Here is a 24,493-nt window from a genome sequence, read left to right as displayed (position 1 = left end):
TTTCCCTGATTTGTAATAACATAAGCAACACGACGGGTGCCACATGTGGAGCAGGATCTGCTTACCCTTCCGGAGCACCTGAGATCATCCTAGTTTTTGATGGGGTTCGTGTTGCTTAGTCTTTAGTTTTCTGTGTTGTGTCATCTGTACTATTATTTGTCTGTTTGTCTTTTTTTTTTGGCCATGGCGTTGTCAGTTTGTTTTCGATCTATGAGTTTGACTGTCCCTCTGGTATCTTTCGTCCCTCTTTTATCTGTTGCGGAGATAGAGAGTTTAAAATATAGTATGGGTTTATGGAAACACCATGTTGTTTTTATAAAGGGACGTAACATCACTACTAACCGTGTATTGAAATAAGTCCCGCCTACTAACCCCATATGAAATATACACGATTGCTTTTAACCATTCATATTCCTAGAAATGTATAGCCTATAGGAAATGAGATAATATAATTTATAGGCAAAATGGTGACCTTTAGATTGTTTGAGGTAAAAATTTTTTTTTAAGTTGGTTTATTGCGTATATCCAATATCTATCTTTTCTGAATGTCTCTAAGAAAACAAAATCATCACCGATATATTGACAGAACGGGAGTTTTTTTTTTGGCAATATAATTTAATAGTTTTGTTCTAATTAACTTTGTTGAATTGTACAATTACGTCAGAAATACATGCAGGTGATTAAAATTTTTATTGAATTCGAAACAGATTTTTACATTTACATGATATAAAAGAAGACTTTAAGGAAATGAAGTCTGTTTTTTTAAGATGACAAATATATGTTAAGTAAAAACAAACATCAATATTAATGAAAAACCCAAAAATTCATCCCACAAACTACTATACAGAAAATTAACGAATGGGAACTGAAAATGAACGGGCTTGATTGCGGTACTTCTATTTTTCATCTATCATTTTTATACCAAGTAGAGGGTATTTAATGAAAAACAATTTTTCTACACTACAAAAATATGCTTGTCCATTTCTTAAGTCAGTTTGTAGGTAACGTAAATTTTCCTGTTACACATACAGAAATGTTGAAATCGTTTAAACTAGATGGTAATACAAAATAAACAGTCCCTGCTTCGAGAGGTTAGTAAACAATGTTCTTTAATCTTTTAATTCTGACATCATTACCTCTTTTTTTTATCATTTGGTATACTTGTATATAAAAATATGATGGGTTTTTTGTATTCATTTTGATTGTCACTTATATGTGGTTGTATGTTCTTCTACTTAATATCTTAGTTTGATAATTGCAATATTTTTTATTTTGTCTTAAGTGTTTAAATGTCACTCTTCTTTCCAGTCCGTTTTTATGCTGTGACGGTCGTGATACAGAAACTATGAAGATGTCGAAACGGTCAACTATTTTACAGTACTGTTAGTTGGCAGAAATGAAAAACAAAATTTCTTAACATGTGGTTTTTATCGCTTTCATTATATTGTGTATAAACAGTATTTTTCAAAGAAGGTAGGCCAAAGTTTATACCAGTGACACTTTTGTCCTTTTATGGGTAATCATGTGTACTTTTTGGCCTGCCGTTAAAAATTAAATTAACAATTTATATTTGTTTGCGTCCGAAACGCCTTTTTGGATTTGGTATCATTAGAAACAGTAAAAAAAAACGAAATAAATTATCAAAGGATGTGTTATTACCAAAACACGTGAATGTCTTGAATAATAAATCCAGCTACATAATAAATTGAATATTTCATTATTGACAATTCCCAAGCAGCACTGGTTTCAGGCACTGTTTGAGAATGACATCCATTACGATACGTTTCTTGTGATAACACGATAAATGGAATTTGATTAGTCATTTTTAATTTGAAGAGTACCTTTGAAAAAAAAATATGAATTCTCCCGAACAAACATACACGCTTCCTGAAGAAGGGACATATTTCTCATCGAAACATAATTTGGGAATTATATCATCTTACTACGTTTGTTCAATTTTAGTCACTGGGCTAAGCAAAGAATGTAAATCTAATTTTATGGTATTAAAACTTAAAGAAATAACATGCATGAGAAGGTTTATGTTCGGATTGAAAATTTGTTTAAATGAATGTGCATGCGTATATATATTGTGAGATTGTCTTGGAAATAAGTTGATTACTTCTGACGCTTCCATTCTTTGTTAAATACCTTATCGTACAGTTTCTGCAGTTAACATGACTAATCAAATTGTGATAAATCACACAAAGGCGCGTTCAATTGTTCTGTAAAGTTGAAAGAACTTGAAAAAATAGGTTAAACATCATGACTTTTAAATTACCGTGATTTACTCATGATTGAGTGTGTGCTTGTATTGACGAGATGGTGTAGTGTGTATCTTATATGGGCCATGTATTATGATTTGACCGATTTAAATCATTTTAACGTATTATAAGCCAGGTATTTATTTGATTAGTTTTTGTAACAGGCCTTTCTCCATAGTCAACATCAGTCCCATAAGATCATATCAAAATGAGAACCTTGAAAAAGGTGTTCTTGCAACAGATGCCGTCAATCTAGGCGTTGTAAAATTTTAATACTTATTTAAAATAAGGAAAAGTGGAATGATTGTCAATGAGACAACTACTCACCAGTGACCACACAGCGAGGGTATTTACCACTTTATGCCACCGAATTGCCTTTAACAATGAGCAGAACACATGTCTCATAGCATTCTTTAAAAAGACCTGAAATGACCAATTCACTAGTAAATTTTAATCGAATTGTTCGAAGTGAAGCTTTATTTCCGCTTATAAAATTTATATTTTGTCAATCCTTATTACAATCATATATTTTACTTTGATCACTGCTATAACATATTGGTCTAAAGATTCAATAGACATGTACCATATTTAAATTTGAATGAAACAGAATTATGGTTTTAACACACTCACTTGAATGTTCCTTTTGTATCTTTCGTCTCTCTATCAAATGATAATCCTATATAATAAAACAGATTTGCATTGTAGACGTCCCCCTTGTGCACATTGTCCATTCATTTATTCTACAACTTTAGAGGTCATTTGTACATGTAGTTAAAGAATAAAGAGATGTAGTTAGACCTCCAATGAAGAATTTAACTACTTGAAATTGTTACAATCCTAAAAATGAAGAAGTCAATATTCAGTTTCTATTCTACAACAGTTATTTTCTATCAATTGACAAATCGTAATATAAGGAATATTAGATTAACACGCTTCCTGTCTGTTCAATACCCTTTATACATTTATCGGAAAAGACATTATCAATACAAACTTGTCGTTAAAGTGGAAATGTAAGTAGTTGCATTTATATTGTTTCAGTCTGAAAGCGATGTAATAAACGAGGTAATTTTAACAAAGATTGACCGATAGGCAATGGCACGGGATGGTTATAACTTATTTATAGAGTTCTCATTATTTATAGAGTTCTTATCATACATTTCGGCTTGTTATAAGGTTTGTGCTTTACCTACTTGACCCCTATACAAATAAGACATATGATATCTAATGTAAAGTATGCCGTTATATGACTTTTTATTATATGAAATAAAGAAGCTAAAAGTAATTCAAATCTGGTACATATGGTATGGTGTTTACATATCTCAATTAATACGTTATTCTCTTGCTTGTTCACACTATACGGACTTCATATACAGGAGTGTGCTCCTTACAGAGAAACTGCTCCAACAAAGTTATGAGGAGGACAGATTAAAAATGACACTCCGTAAATTTTACGGACACCATCACGAATTGGTTAGTCCATACGATGTGTCTTTGTCGTCCAAACTAACTAAGGACATTTTTACCACGTGTTAGATTGTGGTTTGTCATTACGTCGTCTGATCTTTTAATTACCAAACGTGACTTTTTCCCGATCGTGACTGTTTTGCTGAGTGTGAAACCGCATTGCTATAAGACGTGTCACGATACCTTTCTATCCCAAATTCATGTATTTAATTTTGATGTTATATTTGTTATTCTCGTAGGATTTTGTCAAATGTCTTAACGTCTTTTCTGTTATATTCGTATGTTATGGTAAAGATAATTTATCAACCCCTTCATTTATTAGATTTTAGTTTGGTTCAACGAAATTTATACGATATATTTGGTTTACAGTTTGATTCAGAAGAAACACCGACATAGCTAGATAATACAATTAATTATCTAATTACTACCACAATTTGATATTAATAAGTATTGTAATTTTCATTGTTATTAATAAATGTAATGTCAGTATTACATATCTAATCTTGAATCAATCCTAATCCTATCTTATTTTTGGGAAATATTTTTACAAATTCAAATGTGACGTCACTTTGTGTGTTTTTTTAGAATTTCAAATGTGACGTCACTTTCTGCGTTGATGCTTTGGCTATCTCGGCTGTGTATTTTTATATGTTGGATTAAGTTGTTTTATGTACTGTATCCATTTTTATTCTGTAGTTAGTCCCCACTTCGGTTTTATCATGTATATCTATTATATAGTCATTTTATAAAATTTACTGTTTGCTAAATTATAAATTATTCTAAATAATAAGGATGTTCTTGTCTCAGGCAGAAAACCCTGGCCGTGTCAGGCGCAACAAATTTTGAAGTTTTGGTCCTCGATGCTCTTCGGCTTTGTACTTGTTTTGGCTTTCAAGCTTTTTTCATCTGAGCGTCACTGGATGGTCTCGTGTAGACGAGACGCACGTCTGGCGTATTGAATTTTAAGCCTAGTACCTTTTGTTAGCTATTATTTGTGTGTTTCTTTGTCCTATATGTTCTCCCATTTATTTGTACTGTGGTCCTGTCATGTGATGTTGTCGTTTTGGTGTTGTGTTTGACGTTGCTATTAAAACGGGAGGTTTGGCATGCAACAAAACCAGGTTCAACCCACCATTTTTTTTCTTAAAATGTACTGTACCAAGTCAGGAAAATGGCCATTGTTATATTATAGTTCGTTTCTGTGTGTGTTACATTTTAATGTTGTGTTTTTGTTGTGTCGTTGTTCTCCTTTAATATTTGATGCGTTTCCCTCAGTTTTAGTTTGTAACCCGGATTTGTTTTTATTTCTATCGATTTATGAGTTTCGAACAGCTGTATACTACTGTTGCTTTTATTTACATATATAATCCCTACAAGTTTTGTATCTGTACCAAGTTACCCAGACTACGTTTTATCTTTTTTTTTTGTATGTGTTTTTGTCAGAAGAGATGGATGCTTGTGGTTGATGTTCTACTGCTTTGTGATTGAGATTCATATCCTCCCTTTTTTGCTAACTTTGGCCAAAGGGAAAAGTAAGCTTTTATCACCACTTAACGTCCGTCGTTCGTTAACGTTCAAAAAAATCCTCTCCTTTTCCTTGCGACATTTTAAAACACCATTGATCAAGATCCAATATATTCCCATTCAGGAATCAAAGTGTTGTGTGTAATTTGATAAAAATGAAACGTTAAGAAATAGATAATATAATATATCAACATATATATTGATGAATACTTGAATCCGTTAACGTCTTGATACGGATGACTTATCTGAAATAGGGTTTTTTGGGTGGTAACCTAATATTTATGTGTTTAGACGCCATGATAATTGATATGTACAAATGTATGCTTTATGATAAAAAACAACCCTTAGGTCCTTTTGAACAGTATTTTATATCTTTCCTTATTGAAATAGAAGGAAATAAATAGACCTCTAGTAGTGAAGTTTGAATCTGCTTCTAATAAGATTTAAAGAATTATTCTGAAAAAAAAGCAATACTAGTACTCTTATTCGTGTTAAAGTTATGTTTGTTCATCTGATAAATTATTCATGTTATTAGGGGTATAAACTAGTAATTTGGACATTTCAATAGAGAAAAGTCAGATGTGAAGTAGCTATGATGTCGTTGTTATGATCAAATTTGACGGTTTTTGCTATTCCCTCAGTTTCTAACCAAAGATTATTTTTCATCCAAATCCATATTCTTATAATCAAAATATGGTATTCAAAATCTTGCTAAATATAAAAATATTAATGACAAGATCTCAAAATGAGGCAAGTATGGGATATTTTACAGTTTTACATGCAATGCAAGTCGTTCAGAACTTGTACATGCTGTAATCAAATACATAAGACACAATTTCAACATATAAAAATGATATTTGCCAGCCTTCACTCTTGTGAACACCTGAAGGGTGTTATTGTAAAGATTTATTATACTTTTTGATTTTTCAGTTCAATAGGTCAAAAAATAGTCTATCATATCTTCCCCATAATAAGAAAATTTAAATGCAAATGAAATTAGTTAATTCTATAGATAATAAAAATGTCGCATAACTTAAATCCGAAATCGTCATTTGTAAACTTTTAAGTGTTCTGTAAGATTTCAATTGTTTTTACATGAGATTCTCAAACTGAATTTTATTTCCTGGTATCTATGATGAATTTATTTAGTAACCACTAGTCTTAGAAATTACGTCATATTTTAAATTTTTAGAACATCACTGACCCTTTATGAAACTTAGTACAAACAGAACAATGTGTTTAACTCTTTTATGATATAACCTAATGTTAACTTCTTATTCTATATCATTTACACTAGTATATAAATTTTAGCCTGAAACGGTAATGTTTGCTCTTAACATCATCTGAATAGTCTCAACAATATATAATTAAGCCATGTTTAGATTTAGTCAACTTGCAAACTTTTCATGCCAGGGCCTTTTATAGCCGACTATACGGTATGAGTTTTTTTCATTGTTGAAGGCCGTGCGGTTACCTATTATTGTTTACATCCACTTTATTTGAACTTTAGTGAATAGTTGTCTCATTGGCCATCATACCTCATCCCCTTATTTTTATATTGTCCATTGTGGTAAATGCAGTACTGTTAAAACAATTTGCTTGAAGTCAATTTATTATTGTTCAGTTGCTATTCAAACAATTTAGTATGTTGTTGATGTGTACAGGTAAATAACTACTACTTCTCAGTCTGAGCATCGCTGAACTTAATCTTAATTGCAAGTAAATTGTCTTACCAGTACTAAATCTACCGCAGTAGATAAGTTTGCAAATAAAGTAAAAGACTAAAATGACTTGATAATTTATTGCTTCAGTCTTTAAGGAGCTGTACAGATCAAAATTGTCATTTCAGACCAAAATTGGTTGACCGTGTTAGCCCATGCGGACCTCCTTGCACTAGAAAGCCATTTAAATGTGTATGGTGATCAGATGACAAAAAAGATAATTATGAACCATTACCGAATTTGTTCAAGCTTAATAATACATGAGAGTTATTAAAAACAAAATCTGTTGAAAATTGTACTTTCGTTAAATTACATGATCAGCGTCAAAGACCTTAAAAATAGATTATTAGTCTACAAAACATAATGTAATTATATTTGACAGACTTCATATGCTTAATTGGATATTTATTCTAATATTATATGGTTAATTATGACCATTACCCATCAAGTATTTCACTTCAGATATGTTATTTTGGACACAAAGTGCTACATTTATAAAGTTAATTGCATGTATATGTGAATATGAATAGCATTAGAAAAGAGAGGAGATGTTTAAGAAGTTACAATTATTTTTGTTGTACGTGATGTCATCATCGTCCACTAAATACACTCATCATAGATACCAGGCTAAATATTTGTACGCCAGACTGGCCTTTTGTCATACTCACGATCGATTCAAAAAAGCTTAAAGTCCAAAATAAAGAAAAGAATTGAGAACCACTAGAATTGTATAAGTTTTGTATTTGAAAATGTGTGTATTGTTTTTTTTTTTTTTTTTGTCTACTCCCAATTAGGAGATTTAAAGTTTCAAATATGGACTCTGTCTTTGTCTAAAGACAGTTTCTTCAACATTTACTTAATTCAATTGCTTTATTGATCTTTGTTTTTACGTAATCTCAACATGTATTGATATTGCTAAAAGATGAAGTTTAATTCAGAAAATTATACATTTTTAGTAAAAAAAAATTGAGTACGTGTTTTTTTATTCTATACATGTATTTGTAAGAAAATAAATACGATTCATGTGTATCCAGTATGCATTTCATTGATATAAACTTAACAGAGAAAAAAAAAGAAATTTATTATCAATTTGAAGACTTGATTTTCTATCATTTAATGATCCCCGATAAGAGTCATTTTGAAAATTCAATATGCAATATTAATGCAATCAGTATTTTACTGATGTTAAAATCTCATAAATGGATTTAAAAGACAAGTCAAGATAAAAACCAACTGAGCGAGTCGCATGAACAATTAAAAGAGTAAAACCGTGTGCGTCGACAGGCTAAGCGTCTGCTGCTTGCATTAAGGGAAGTACAACTTTCATTCAAGAAAAGCTGGTATGTTTATGATAATTTCTATTATTATGTTCGAACGTGAACAATGATGGATAATCCATTTCAACTATAATGTAATAGAGAATACTTTATATTTCAGATGACAAAAATGGCTTTTTTAGTTTAACTTAAAAATGAGAAAACAATAACGTTTCTTGACAAGAACTTGACCAAGTTGACAAATGGTATCGCTTATAATTTAAAGATGTCAACAATTACGTTTACTATAACACTTAAAATACTTGAACCAGCAGCTGAATTGAACAAGTCGTGTTTAACGGGTGGTTTTCAATCGTTACTTATGTAAGAAGATAACTCGAGTGGAAAACAACTGTCATATTCCTGACTTGTTGATTGCACCTCGTGGCATCTTCACCATCTTTTTTAAAACATTCGAACCTCACTATAAACTAAGTACTAAACATATGCAAAGTTTTTATAAAACGAAGATGTGGTATGATTGTCAATGAGACAACTCTCCACAAGAGACCAAATGACACAGAAATTAACATCTATAGGTCACCATACGGCCTTCAACAATGAGCAAATCCCATACCTCATAGTCAGCTATAAAAGGCCCCGAAATGACAAATGTAAAACAATTCAAACGAGAAAACTAACGACCTAATTTATGTACAAAATAATGAACGAAAAACAAATATGTAGCACAGAAACAAACGACAACCACTGAATTACAAGTTCCTGACTTGGGAAAGGCACATACAGAGTGTGTCTGGTTAAAATAGTTTGAAGGCGCCAACCCTCCCCTAACCTGGGACAGTGGTGTAACAGTACAACATAAGAACAAACTATAAAAATCAGTTGAAAAAGGCTTAACGCATCAGATGGATACAAATAGAAATACATATTACAAAAAAAAACAGAGTGGATGTGGACGGGTACTCATACATCCCCATAACAAAAAGACACTAAGTACAGATCTGAGAGTACTCGCAGTTACTGACAGCTTGTTCAAAGTCAATAACAACTAATAAAAAAAATCATGCATCTAAGACTTAATTTCAATCAGTACTCATCCAACATCCAATGGATTTAGTGTTAAGACGTCATAAACAGTCAGAGAAACACATGACCTTGTGCAATGCCAAGATACAGGTATCGACAGATTGTAGAGCCATGAATGTACATATGTATATAACAATAAAATTTAGTTTCATTTTAATTTACTAATAACAAAATCAATATAAGTACCAATAAAAACAATATTCAAAGTTCTAATTCCAGTGTTGAATTGCTAACCTTTTAGAATAAGTTTATATAAAGGATCGATAAATTTACTCGGATTGTTTCTAAATTTCCGGGCTCGGTAAACAAATCTCCGTTAAAATGAGGATGTGTTATCCCGTTTGAAATAAGTTTTCTACAGGAACCACCAAACTTCAAAACCAAATCTTTATATCTATGGAATAATTTAGTAAAGTTTAATTAATTTTTCTGGTAACGAAATCCCTGACTTAATAATTTACGAGTAATATATAGATTACGTTCATCGAAATCTAAAACGTCACAACAGACACGGGCATAGCGAACGAGTTGTGATTTATAAACATCATAAGATGGTGCCACAGGAACATCACCGTCCAAAAAAGGAAAAATAACATTAGGGAACGAACAATCGTCTCTTTTGTCGTAAATTTTAATATAGAGTTTACCGTGTAAAACTAAAATATATAAACCTAGGAAAGGACAGTTATTACCGTTTATATTTGATTTTTTTAAAGTAAGTTCCTTTGAGTAAATTTCGGCAGAATATTTAGAAAATTCTTGATTATTTAACGAAAAAATATCTTCAAGATAACGGTGAGGGTTGTCGAATTTATCAATTAAATGAAATTGATACGGGTCTTTACTGAGTTTGGTCATAAACTGTGATTCATAACAGTACAAGAACAAGTCTGCTGTTAAAGGGGCGCAATTGGTGCACATAGGAATACTTAAAACCTGTCGATAAACTTTATTGCCGAAACGTACATAAATATTATCAAGGAGAACATTAATAGATTTAATTATCTCTTCACACCTCCAGTAAGTATATCTAGCATATATCCTTTCTCATAGAGAATATATATTTGCATTCAGATTTACCAAACGACCATTTAATTAAATAGGAAAACTTTTGTTTGATAAGATTGTGTGGAAGTGTAGTGTTAAGAGTTGAAAAGTCAAAACTATCAACAGAATTAAAAGGACCATCAAAAGCACGTAATTTATCTAATTCATCCAAAGAATTTTTTACACTCCAATAATAGTTAATTCCACTATTTTCATATATTTTATTACAAAAGTTAATGATAAGTTCTTTGGTAGTAGTTAAGGAACTAATTAAAAGCACTGAAAGATTAGTTGTAGAACACTTACTAGAGGCCGAAATGAAACGATATTTGACTGTGTTTTTTTTTTTTTGTGTAGTTTAGATAACCAATATATAGTAGAGACCTTCAAATGTTCAGAAGAGGCCTTATTGTTGCACTTTGTAAATACACGCCTCTTTTGGGAGATATATGATATTGATAGATATTTCGTTTTGTTTACGTACTGGTTCCAAGATATGATCTCTATGTTTCATCTCATAGAGACATAAGTTTGGAATGTTATCAGTATAAAAACATATTGTTGAGGTGAAAATTGAATTCTGAAGTAGGCACAAAGTGAATGTGGGGTAATACAGGACTTAAGTATAAGTTTATACTCTTACAAGTTCGGGGCATATAAATGTTGAAAATATGCCGCACAACCCTATGTTTTGACCTTTTAATTAAATAGTAGTGCATATCAACTTTCCATTCTAGGATATAATTTTTTGATGAAACTTCATAGTAAAAGTGGCACAGTGTTAGCCCTAAAGGGACTTCCAATGGGAAATTGTATTGTCTATATTTACAAAAATGCAACCTTAAGCTGTGATGTGGTTATGATATGTTTGTTTACTATAATGGCTCTCTGTGGAGCGCATGGACTTGGATGTAGTTGAATTTTATAATTTCATTCTTTAGAACGTCCGTGTAGTATTTACGGCATAAAACCACCACCACATTGTTGGCTCCTTTGTCGGCCGGTACAAACACAAACTGCTTCGAAAGTACTTGAAGTTTGTTTCTTATTCTTTATTTCTAACTGATTATATTTGAAAAATGAAAAACGATCAATTTTCAAATTAATGAACTCATCTCATTCAAATATGATTAATTGATCTAGGAAAAAAATCATGATGTTTAGTAACAAGGTTTAGTTTAGTTTCAATTTGCAATGCAGTGGGTCTAATGAAGCCACTCGTGTTTTCTTGTTTGAATAGATTAATATTATGATATACATCTATCAAACTAATCACATTTACAAGCCATTAGTTCATGAGATAGTTGTATTACTAGTTATGCACTTTATTCAACACATTTGATCCATTTAGCCTTCGACATATTCAATCATCTTGAAAAAATATTCTGTACTGCAAAATGACTCTCATTTGAAGATGTAACTATGAGCGCATATCTTACACGATTAGCCTTTAACACAGTTTGTCTTTTAGAAAGATACTAACTTGGGTAAAGTATATTTTGCTGTGAGGCACATATCAGATACAGCAAAAAATATAAATATGTTCAAACAGGCATGTTCATGTTATATTATGGTAATTAACATACTTGTGAAGTCAGAGTTATATCACACCTGTCATGTCTGTACGAAATTGATGATATTATTGTCATCATTATATTTATTATCAATATACGAATATATTATAAAGTTTTACATATTTTTGAAAGAACGGTGAAATGAATTAATTTTGCCATTTCATATATGTTTTTCGTTTATTGTTTTATACATTAATCAGTCCATTAGTTGGTGTTGTTTTTTTTTTTTTTTTTTTTTTGTCTTTTGAACTGTTCCTATTTTTCATTAGGGACCTTTTATAGCCTGACATGCGGTAGGGGTTTTGCTCATTGTTTGAAGGACTTAGGGTGACACATACTTGCTTACGTCTACGTCATTTGATCTCTAGTGGAGAGTTGTATAATTTGCAATCATACCTAATTTGCCTATTTTTATATCAAAAATGATACCGAATCATACCTTACTCTTTCACATGAAATATTTCCCTTAACTTCAAAAAGTAATAAAATAAACAAATAAATGACCATCTTTTTTTTCATTTGAGGTAAATCGACCCAGTTAAAAAAAAATGAGTACTGGATTTGTTATGTTCTTGGAAATTTGCTGTATACATGCAGTGACATAATTCGGAGTTATTAATACAAATCATGAAAATAGAATAGAAAAAACTTTTGATTCACAAACAGAGGAAAAGGCAAGAACTTTTCACCACAGCCGAATTTTCTCTTGTAAGTCAAAGTTGAACCTCCCATTAATGAAACTACACCAACCGAATCTACTATGAACTGAAAAATTACTTGTCAATGATTTCTTTTAATGACACAATAATATACACACTATGTTAATAGATAAGGTAGCTGATTATATGATTTGTTCTATTGGATTGATTCAAGTATTAGAGACATGATGTGGAATAACGGTCTCTGCAATACTATTGTATAATGTATATAACGTAATATTGTATAATTTGTGTTAGTAACTCTTGGTAAATAAGACTTAAAATGGACTTTTCCGACTTTGATAGTGTTAAGCAACATTACGATTTAACTGAAGAGGAAATTGCAGAAATATTTCAAAATTTACAAAACAAAACAAAAATATTATCCGTATCTTCTGATGCTGTTGCTTTCTTGGCAATTCTGTATGGACTTATTTCAATTATTGCTGTGTTAGGAAATGGCTTAGTGATATTAGTGGTGCTCACAAAAAAGAATATGCAAACTTTGACTAACATATTCATTGCCAATTTGGCATGTTCAGATGTTGCCTTAGGAACATTTGTTATACCATTTCAGTTCCAAACAGCGATTTTGCAGCGTTGGGTTGTTGCTGATTTTATGTGTAATGTGGCACCTTTTGTTAAAAATTTGTCCGTGAATGTCAGTGTTTTATCATTAACTTTAATTGCCATTGATAGGTATTTGGCCGTCCTACATCCACTTCATGCCGGTTTTCGGAAACGAGTAGCAATGGTCGTGTTATTAATAATTTGGCTTGTTAGTACAATATCAGCTTTACCAGATGCATTATATTATAAAATTGAAAATATGTTTAAAATAATGGAAATAGAGGAGACAAAAAAGTGCGTTGTGAAATGGCCATCAGAAGATTTCCGTATGTTCTACTGTGTATACTTGATTCTACTTCAATATCTGGTTCCATTAAGTATAATAACATTCTCATATATTCGTATTACGTGTCGTGTATGGGGCAGTAGACCTCCAGGAAACGAAACGTGCGTACAAAGAGGTACAGCAAGGAACAACAATAAGAAAAAGGTAGGCAAACAGTATAGGGTAATCAAACAGTATAGGGTAGGCAAACACTACAGGGTAGGCGAAAAAGAGCAAAATCGGAAATATTTTCTAAAACATGAATTTGTTTAAGATTAATCTTAGTTAAGATGGTACATTACACTACAGGGAGATAACTCTGTAAAAATCTGCTGAATATTTTAATCACGTTTTATTGTTAAGGAAATATTAAGTTTCTCAATGATCAAAAGTAGTGTTTGTCAAACTGATATATATCCAATGAAATTTTTCCGATAAAGCGTGTGGTTCAAGTTTTTTGAAATTTTTATACTTTTGTCAAAGGGTCAAAGTAAATATTGTGTCAAAATTTCATGAAAATTTAAACGAGCCAAATTAATTTCAGTCAAGGTGTTTAGTGCCACCTTAACTGCTATAAAATTTTAACCTCTGTCTAGAATGAATCTTCAGAAAACAAGGTACGTGTCTTGTATACAACTTCGAATATATTTGAACGATCAATTATTGTGAAATATTCAATATTACTAAACCCCGATTGCAGCATGTTGACATAACTTTTGTATAAATTTATCAAATTCAGTCGTAAACCAGTTTCCGATGAATATTTCAATACATACAGTTGAGTGCATTACATAAAGTAAACACACATTAACGCCGCGAGTACATATTTCGTTTGTTCACTTCAATTTTCGAGTTTACTAGGAAATGCGCATTCACTATTATTACAGTAACGCGGTTAACATGGAAATTTCTAATGTCTATCCGAGTAAACGCGCGTATATGACAGTCATTCATAGTACCATGGAATTGAAAAAAACTGTAAAAGAAAAAAAAAAGTAGCATGCATATATACTCATTGTTCAAGTTATGAAAAACTTTATTTTATTCAGTCTGTAAATAAGCAAATATTAGAGTACGTTCATTTCGATTTCATGTAAATTTATAAGTTTAAGTAGATACACTGATTTATGTCGTGAAGGCCGAACCCATATATTCCAGCAACGAATATTACACGCACATGCACATACACGTTTGTTTACATGAAAATCTGACTGCTACAAACATGACAAACGTATACATGTATGTTCAGGCGTATATATATTTACAATAGCTTCCACAGTTGACCAAATGGACGCGTTATTACAATTGTGTACATGTTATTCTTGCACAATAAAACAAAACAGCAGCGATATGTTTCAAAGGGAGATATTTGCAAAGTCGAGGAGCAATGGTGGTAAGGGAAGATCTCCGCTTTGTGCAAAAATAAATAAAATGACCCGATCGTGTCCAAATTTATTCAATAAGTGTCCCTTTTCTTCTTCGGAGGGGACGCAAAAATACGATAGTAAGTCAATAAAATGTCTTTTCGAAAAGAGGGATGAAAGATACCAGAGGGACAGTCAAACTCATAGATCGAAAACAAACTGACAACGCCATGGCCAAAAATAAAAAAGACAAACAGACAAATTATAGTACAGATGACACAACATAGAAAACTAAAGACTAAGCAACACGAACCCAAACACTGGGGGTGATCTCAGATACTCCGGAAGGGTAAGCAGATCCTGCTCCACATGTGGCACCCGTCGTGTTGCTTATGTTATTACAAATCCGGTAAATAGTCTAATTCGGTAGGTCACATTCGTGAAAAGGGAAGGGTATTGTAGTTACGACATAAAGAACATATCCGATATCATCTGTGAAACGGTTATTCCATAACGGTCAACCAACTCGTGGTGGCGTCCGTAAAATTTACAAAGGGGTGATTTCAACTTCACCATTTTGAACTCTTGGTTTAATAGCTTCCTTGTGAGCAGCAATCCTCTATCAAGGAAATCATGATAGGAAATACAAGCCCGGGAATATCGTATCAATTGGGAGATATATACCTCGTATGCAGGCGCTGCTGAAATGTTGCTACATAGAAATGGAAAGTTCTCAATTGGGAAGCTGAAATCATCTCTTTTGTCGTAAAGTTTTGTTTTAAACAGACCCTCATTGTCAATTTCTAGATGTAAGTCAAGATATGAGGCAGACTTAACTGTATCTGTAGTATCCTTTATCTCTAGTTCGATGGGACAGATTCGTTCAACATAGTCACCAAATTTTGTATTATTTAGTGAGAGAACATCAACTATATAGCGGAACGTACAGTTAAAGGATATTGCTAGCTTCTTATCTTTCTTCCTAAGAAGTTCCTGTATGAAGTCAGCCTCATTATAATAAAGAAACACGTCGGCAAGAAGAGGGGCAAAATTGGTTTACATTGGAATTCCGACAGTCTGTAGAAAAACACGTCCTCCAAACGTAACAAATATGTTGTCAATCAAGAAATCAAGCATCTTGATAATGTCAGTTTCAGAGAATTTTTTGTTTAAATCGGAGTGATTCTTTACAAAGTAGGATATATCCCTCCCCAGGACAAGATACTTGTATCAACGTTCGCCATTCTTTTTAATGAAACAAAGTAATACCAACCCTTTCAATTTGTCTTTTAGTTTGGAATGGGGAATACATGTGTAAAGTGTAGAAAAGTCAAATTTTTTAATACTATTGCAAGATGAGAGAGTCTAAGATTGTATGTACTCTAAAAGATCTTTGGAATTGTTTAGTATCCACATCTGATTCAAGTGTCTAGCGCTTTTGTACATCTGAAGGGATTAGCTAAGACTGACAAGTTTTTTTTTCATGCATATCTACACAATGTAATTCGGTGCATGTGAATAATGCAGCTAACATTCTTTTAAACGTTTATCCTGCATGTACTGCTGAAGCTGCTAATCAAGGCTCCCTCGGTTTTTGGTGAAGTAAAAAATTACATGAGCTCAATATTATAAACGATTATTTGTTCTAATAATTATTTTCTATTCTCAGAGATTGTATTTAAATTGCATTATAATTTACATAGATTTCGTGATTTAAGTCTTGAAAATAGAAGGCCGTACGGGTAATCATAGAAGTGTGTTGTTTGCATCCACAGCAGTCAGTCTTAGATTGATAGTTGTCTCATTGGCAATCACAAATATATTTTTATATATATATATAGATCCGTCTAAACATTTTATGGAGACACTTACTGCTAGTTGCATTAATTGAGAAGTTACTGAACATTTATATAATGACTGTACTTGTAATGTCTAAAAAGTACTTTATTGAACACATAGAAAATGTTTTTCAATACTCATTGATCTTATTCCCTCTTTTATTCCATAAGCAAGGGAGGACATACAAATCAAGATAAGAACCAAAAATCTGAAGTTATTGCATGATATTAAAAGGACCGAAATAATTAATAAAATTATGAACATATTTTGACTGTAAACTAGAAATTGCTATCGTTGTAACACTTAATAACGCTTTTCAATGATACAATGTTTCTAAAATGCGCTATATTTCTAAAGGTTCAGAGTTTCTTCAGTCACAGTTTTAACACAGGAATAATGACAAGATAGCACAATAATTGCTTTTATTCCCTATAAAGTAACTTGCTAGTTACATTTCCGATAGAATCAGTTGAGTGTTCATAAACATCATAAAGGGGCATACGGGTTTCCCACAATCATGTATTCAAATACACCATACAGGACAATATGATTTGCCGCAAAAGTTAAATCTGTTTGCGTAAATGTAAGCTGTCATGTATTTAGATCTTTTCAAATAAAATGTCCTTTTCTACATAAGGAAAGGCCTGCTCCAAGTCAGAAATATGACAGTTGTTTTCCATTTATTTGATGTGTTTGAGCATTTGAATTTGCCATTTGATAAGGGACTTTCCATTTTGAACAATGTTGAATTTTCCTTGGTATTTTTGTTATTTTACTTTTTGTTATGTTTTCATTATAGAAATCTGATTTTTAAATGTTTTTTCACGCATATCATTACCCAACACCTTGTTTATTTTTGTTTTTTGTAATTTATGAAATACTATATTTTTCATAAAGAGTAAAAAAAGATTAACACTTTACATGGAAAATACAAACACCAAGTTGTTTTGTGAACATCGATAATGATGACATAAATAAAATGCCTTATAGCATATATAACATCAAAAACGTTTCCAATATCAATTTACTTCTTCACCAGAATTTATAAATTTTAAGGCAAAAGTAGTTTACCGATGCTGAAATCTCATCAACTGACAAAAAAGACAAATCAAGCAGAAAACACACATTGAGAGATGGCATAAACTCCTACAGAAGAGGCCTTTTGTGTTGACAGGGTAAACGTCTCCTGTTATGCAAATTCAGTCAAAATATAAAATTGGAAGTAGGACAAAATCGCTTAAACTACACATGAGACGAAAATGTCTTATATTATACGATCTAAAATTGCGAAAACATGTAGCTAGTGAGTGGAGACACACTGATCAGTGAATACGGGTAGTGGTCTCCTTCTAATCTTTGAAAACCTAGAATCATATCTGGTGTCTATATTGTTTTAAAGATCATATATATTCCTTAAAATTTATTTTCAACATTAGCATAGTTATAAAAACTTATAGCTGTTCCTGCGCATTTTTTTTTTTTTTTTTTTTTTTTTTCCATTGTTTTGAATTACGACCAATTAAATACAACTTCAAATATATTTTTTTGGTTTAAAGAGACTTAATATTTCGATGTTAGAATAAAGTACAAATTGCCATTCTGACTAAAATTAAATTAGACATTATTATAAATATAAAGATTTCCAATCTTTTAATTTGGAATAATGTCAATTACGGAATCGATTAATAAATCATTGAATTGACACACATTTGCTTATTCCGGTAATTTGAAAACTGCAATCAAATTGAGAGTTTTAATGAATGTAACGTTTAATGTATGTTTGAATAACCGGTATAATTTGTTATAAGAATATACATCACACGATTAGCTCGCTTTTTCCAAATAGTTTGATATCAATATTTCAAGGAAAAGAATTTAATTAAATTAAAAGTATACTCAATCATTCGTTAATTCAAAATTTAAGAGTTTTTGGCTGTCACCATGTGCAAATCATGTAATAAATTTGTATAATAGAAAGTTATCAAATATACAAGGATTGTTACTAATGCTATAAATTATCAGTATTTAGGTTCTACTGGTTAACTTGGGTTTTAATGAATGACGCATTAGCACAAGTGCTGTGTTAAAATTTTCATCAGAAATCAGTGAAGAAAGAATGCCAATGTTAATATCGTACTCATGTCAAGCGCAAGAAACCAAAACAAATACATTCTGATAAAAAAATGTGAGATACATTAAATTTTGTTTCATTGGTGGCCCAAGGCACTGACTATTCACATTTTGTTGGGGAAATCTTTTTAATGAATTGTTTGAATCTGAATTTCTTGAGAAAAAATTAATTGGTGTCGAAATGTAGTGAAAAGAAGAGCTTATTTCCGTTGCAAATAAAAAAGAAAAAAATAATTCTACATTGAGTTTAAAAAACATCTTGTTATTGTTTTTGAAAAGAAACGTTTGTCACGATAACAAAAAAAAACATGACCCACAAAAAAGAATGTTCGGTGTCTTATGGAATAAATATTTTGTAAAAAAAACAACTATCTAGTAGTTCGTATGATGAATGGTCGATTCCATGTTATATCAGACGCTTTCGATGTTGTTTGCAATAAATTAAACATTAGTTATTATGTATTGCTATTCAGTAATGAAAACTGATTGACCTATTTCTTGTCGATACTATTATTTTGGCATTGTGCAATGTCATGCTTTACTCGAGCTGTGTATGAATTGTTTACACTATTTCATAAATCCTTGCATGTGTTATCATTGACATTTAAGTGTGGTAAAATATGACTTATGGTTTAATCCACCATTTTCAGCATAAGGAAATGCCTGTACCAAGTCATGAATATGACAGTTGTGTCCCATTCGTTTGATGCGTTTGAACTTTTGATTTTGCCATTTGATAAGGGATTTTCCGTTTTGGATTTTCCTTGGAGTTCGGTATTTTTGTTATTTTACATTTTTATTTTGTAAGCTGTTGTGACTATTTAAACTACAACGTATCAGATTACTAACCTCTTATATTTGAGTGTTTTGAGTCTTTTATATTTTTATTAATTGTTTTTTTTTTTCGTCGATCTGATGAGACAAACCCTTCCCACATACGTTTGACTGTTTGGATAACTATCACAGCATTGTTTCAGGTCGGGGAAAAGCTTAAGGTTGAATTGTCTCAAATTCTACGGAACTCATGATGTTTTGCGTAATTTCTTGCTCATAAGCAAATAGTTCATATATAATTTGAAAACAGTTCAGGTTAGATGAATTGCTTTAGTTTTTTTTTATCTGTCGATTGTCATTAACTTGGTGGTATTTTGAAGATGTTATTGCTTTATGCCAGATATATACTTAACATACATCGAAACATTGCAAAAGATAATTAAAGCATTGCGTTTGGGTAATAGGACGAAAGGATACATAATAAGGAAAGTAATAACAAAACAATTATAACCGTAATAATAAAATTAGTTAATTGGTTAATCCGGGCTAGTCTAACTAATCTTTCGAAAAGTTACATTTTTGTAATTTCAAAGACATACAATCAATTTACATTTTTACTTTAGGTTGTAAAGATGCTGATTATTGTGGTGTGTTTATTTGCGTTCTGTTGGTTACCTCTTCAGATCTACAGCATTGTGTTTGCTGTATATGATGACGATATAAATCAGTAAGTATATGATTGAACATGTTGATTACTTTTATTTGTATTTCTGAGCTACAAACTGTTTTAGAAATGTCCCATTGTTCAAAAAGTAGTAATCATCTCTGTGTCAATACCTTTGATGTCATTTTTTAGAACTATCTTTTCAATGAAAGATTTAGCTTTTGTTGTATCTGTAAATTAATTATATGCTACATATTCTTCAACTAGCGATGATTCTACAATGTATGATTTACCCAAAATCGATTGCTTTTCATTTTCTCAGGATAAATAATCTTCAGCATTTTAAATTGTACGAAGGATGTATAGAAAAGATCATTTTATAAATGGAGCAAATTAAAAAAAAAACAGATACACTAAACTTGGATTTAATAGCTGTCCAATCAGCTGTATTTTTTTTTAAATCTATCTAAACGTTACACTTGTCTACACTTGTCTATTATTGAAAACTTATTCATCCTTCGTTTTGTAGATAACTGTTGGTTTTGTTTTGTTCAATATATGTCTTCTTGTCAAAATTACTTCATGTCTCCTTTATTATATATTGACGTCTCTATGGAAAGTAAAACAAAGAATACATAACAAGTGAAAGACATTCCAGAAAATGAGTGTTTAAAAAGGCTTGAGAACTTTTGATGGTTGTTGTAGTCGGTATTGCTGCCTCATTAACAATGTTCGTGACATAAAATAATTTTTTGTTTCTGTTTATTTAATCGGGAAAAATGATTGCTACCTTACTACATGAAGCATTTCTTTTTACAACAAGATGAATTTATGTGGTTTTTATAAGTGAGTACCTTTGAATATCATAGAAGCTAAAGTGTAAATCATTATAAAAAAAATATGTTGACATTTTAAGGAGGTTAGAAGAAACGTGTTCTTTTAATATCCGTGGAAGTATACGAAATATTAATCATCCTTTTGTAACTCAGGCACTTTTGGAATAAATGTGCTGTTGTAGGATCAACATTATGTTAGGTGGAATGTTACATCATCTCATACAATTTTGAAAAATAATAAAAACACTTACCGAGATCAATACTGAGGCAAGTAGAATACGAACATTGCTCTATCTAGTATATAACATTATTGGATCACTAAAAAAAGTTGTTAAAAATTGCGTTCATATCAGATAAGTGCAATTTCATCATTTGTAATTAAAACAATTAATAGATCCTTTTTTGTGCCAAAACAGCTGTTATATTTCAATTCAAATATATTTCTTCGATAATTTCCTGCTGCAATTTCTTTAGTTAAGACTTATATTTCCATTGTGTCCCTCTTGAATGTTTGGTTAATCACGAAAAATTATAAAAAGTATTATTCTTGCCCCCAGAATTGTAAAAGGATATGAAGAACGATGAATGATGTGGATAATGTTTGCCCCTCTCAGAAGGAGTTCTTATTCATACAAGCGTCCTTGACCAGGTTCTTCCACAAATTCAGACAAATTTGTTGATGTGACCTCTTGGTTGCCTAGCAATCGAATTCAATAATTCCCATATGCATTGGCATATTTTCTTCAAAAGTTTCTTGGTTCAGATTTTATTTGTCATTACCATTACCCGATCCTCTTGCCTCTTTTACATGACTATGACGTCATCAACTAGACTTATCATCGGATTTCTACTTCTATAAGCAACACGATTGGGTACTACATCTGCAGCAAGCACTATACCCCGTCTAGAGCACCCGATTATTTGATTGGGTTTGATATGCTCAGTCTTTAGCTTTCTATGTAGTGCTGTGCACTTGTTAGTCTTTTCGTTGTTTGTTTTGTTGTTGTTTCTCACCATTATGTTGTCTTGTTTTTTTCTAATATCTAAATTTTGTAAGTTCCCTTCGAATTTCGACCTCCTTATTCTATGACTTAATTGTATATTATGGTTATAAGAATACATTGTTAATTTCTATAAGATACTTTATTTCTGTTATTATCGGAAGTTTACGTACTTGTACTTATTGGTAACACGACGGGGTCATACACGTGGAGCAGGAACTGTTAACCCTCTATAAAGAACTGCATAGCACAAAATATATTTGCGTAGCAATTATAATATTTCAGGCATTCAATAAAATGACCTTTTGTCTAATTTTTTAAACTGTGTTTTGTATAAATATTTGAAAAGCTCTCACAGCAATATAGCATTTTTGTGCTTGTACGGCGTAAATCAATCATCAATAAATCTATCAACATTTCAAGCATTAACAGTACTAGTATTATTAATACAAAGATACAACTTTGCCCTATGTGTCAGTTTCAGACTGTTTTTTCCTGATAAACTATCTGTCAACATGTAAATATTAAATATGAAAATTATGATATTTATAGGGAAAAAACATACATTGATCACTTGCACACTGCAAAATTAACTTAAGTGTCACTCTAACGTCATAAACATGACTTTTGTAATAAATTACCATCATTTTTTCGTCCAGTTTTCGATGACATCAATATTACCGGAAATATTTTGGTTATTGTATTGTTTTTTTTTTTTGTTTTTTTTTTTTTTAAATTAATACTTGGTATCTGTTGTCTTCTTTTATTGAATTGATCTTGTTACAAACTATGCTTTTCAGTACGGCTAAAATAATAATTTCAAATTCTCAAATTCTCAAAATTTAAAGGTCTTAAGCAAAACATTTAAACACAAACTCTAAAACAGCATTACTCCTATCTTTCAAGTTAATTTCTGTGAACATTTGAACTATGCTAAAGAATTGACACATTTGATAGATCGATAATACTTTGTGCCGTATTGAATTGGCAGGACCTTATAGTACATTCTCCTTTGTAAAATCCTACATGGTGTTGATTTTATTACTTGAGATAAATACGGTAAACTCATATCTTCAAATTACTTAATAATTGATTTGTACTTTAATAGATCATACTTTCCTAGTGATGGCATATAAAGACATGTCATAATGTGCACAGCTGATTTAATGTTATCATTAAATGCATTTTTATTTTGAAATAAGTGTTATCAAAGGCGATTGTTGAATACCATACGTGTATAACGTAACTAAAAAGGTATAAAGGATTATACGACACATTTGATTTTTTTTAACTCAGTAAAATGTTAGAAAACAAAAACAGGTCGACGTTTATGCTATGATACTGTAAATTCAGATATTATTGCGTGGTTTTTATCGCGTATCAAAAATATAAGAAATTCCAATTTCGATACAAATATCTGTATGTTAATTTGCCTAAAATAATTGTCCATTATGAAAAAAACACAATAATACATGAACGGAAAAATTTCTGAATTCACAAAATATTCCATATGTCAAATATGCACGACAAAATGTGTATTCTGTAGTTTTGAATGTATTTTTTAAACGTTTTTATAGAAACCAATAAGAACCGCTAAAGTTAGGTTCCATAGCATCAATTAAAAAACAAAAGGGGAGAGCAAATTGGTACACTCCAATGTATCAGAGACAAAACTCCATTATAAAATGAAAGAAATTATATGACAGGTAATTACGATATTCAATAATAGATAAAAGGGAGGCGAAAGATAGCAAACGGACAACGCCATGGCAAAAAAAGGGAAAAAGGCGAAAGATAGCAAACGGACAACGCCATGGCAAAAAAAGGGAAAAAGGCAAATAGACAAACTACAGTACAAAACATAACATAGAAAACTACAGAATGAGCAGCACGGATACCACCAAAAGCCTAGGGTGATTTCAGGCGTTCCGGAATGGTAAGCAGATTCTGCGCCAACTGTGGCACCCGTCGTTTTGCTTATGATAGTACAAACCAAGTGATAAGTCTAATGCGGTAGGTCCCATTCGGGGGGAAGGAAACGGGATTGTAGTTACGACAATTAGAACATATTCGTTGTCATCTGTGGAACGGATATTCCATAACGGTCAACCAACTCTTGATGGCGTTCGTAAAATTTACAAAAGGATTATTTCAACTTCACCACTTAGAACTCTTGATTTAATAGCTTCCTTGTTAGCTGCAACTCTCTATCGAGGAAATCATGATAGGAAATACAAACCCGTGAATATTGTGTCAACTGGTACATATACTCGCTGCTAGAATGTTGCTACAAAGAAATGGAAAGTTTACAATTGGGAAGCTGAAATCATCTCTTTTG

At 31.4% G+C, this 24,493-nt stretch overlaps 1 protein-coding gene across 1 annotated transcript; it reads left to right on the top strand.

The window, feature by feature from the left end:
* The first annotated feature begins 12,935 nt into the window (after positions 1-12,935).
* On the top strand, positions 12,936-21,511 carry LOC127708236 (QRFP-like peptide receptor). Its single transcript, XM_052213080.1, has 3 exons — positions 12,936-13,712; positions 20,278-20,381; positions 21,430-21,511. The coding sequence occupies exons 1-3, from the start codon at positions 12,936-12,938 to the stop codon at positions 21,509-21,511; spliced, it is 963 nt and encodes a 320-aa protein (XP_052069040.1).
* Positions 21,512-24,493: the final 2,982 nt, after the last annotated feature.

This window comes from Mytilus californianus, unplaced genomic scaffold (assembly GCF_021869535.1).
Source record: "Mytilus californianus isolate M0D057914Y unplaced genomic scaffold, xbMytCali1.0.p SCAF_7, whole genome shotgun sequence".
Classification (NCBI taxonomy): Eukaryota; Metazoa; Mollusca; class Bivalvia; order Mytilida; family Mytilidae; genus Mytilus; species Mytilus californianus.
Note: the sequence above shows the minus strand (reverse complement) of the source record. Positions and strands in the feature narration are given on the sequence as shown.

Coding starts and splice junctions, on each gene's coding strand:
- LOC127708236 (XM_052213080.1), top strand. CDS start 12,936: ATGGACTTTTCCGACTTTGATAGTGTTAAGCAACATTACGATTTAACT. Junction 13,713..20,277: donor GGAACAACAATAAGAAAAAG/GTAGGCAAACAG, acceptor TTTTTACTTTAG/GTTGTAAAGATGCTGATTAT. Junction 20,382..21,429: donor TATGATGACGATATAAATCA/GTAAGTATATGA, acceptor TGAGGCAAGTAG/AATACGAACATTGCTCTATC.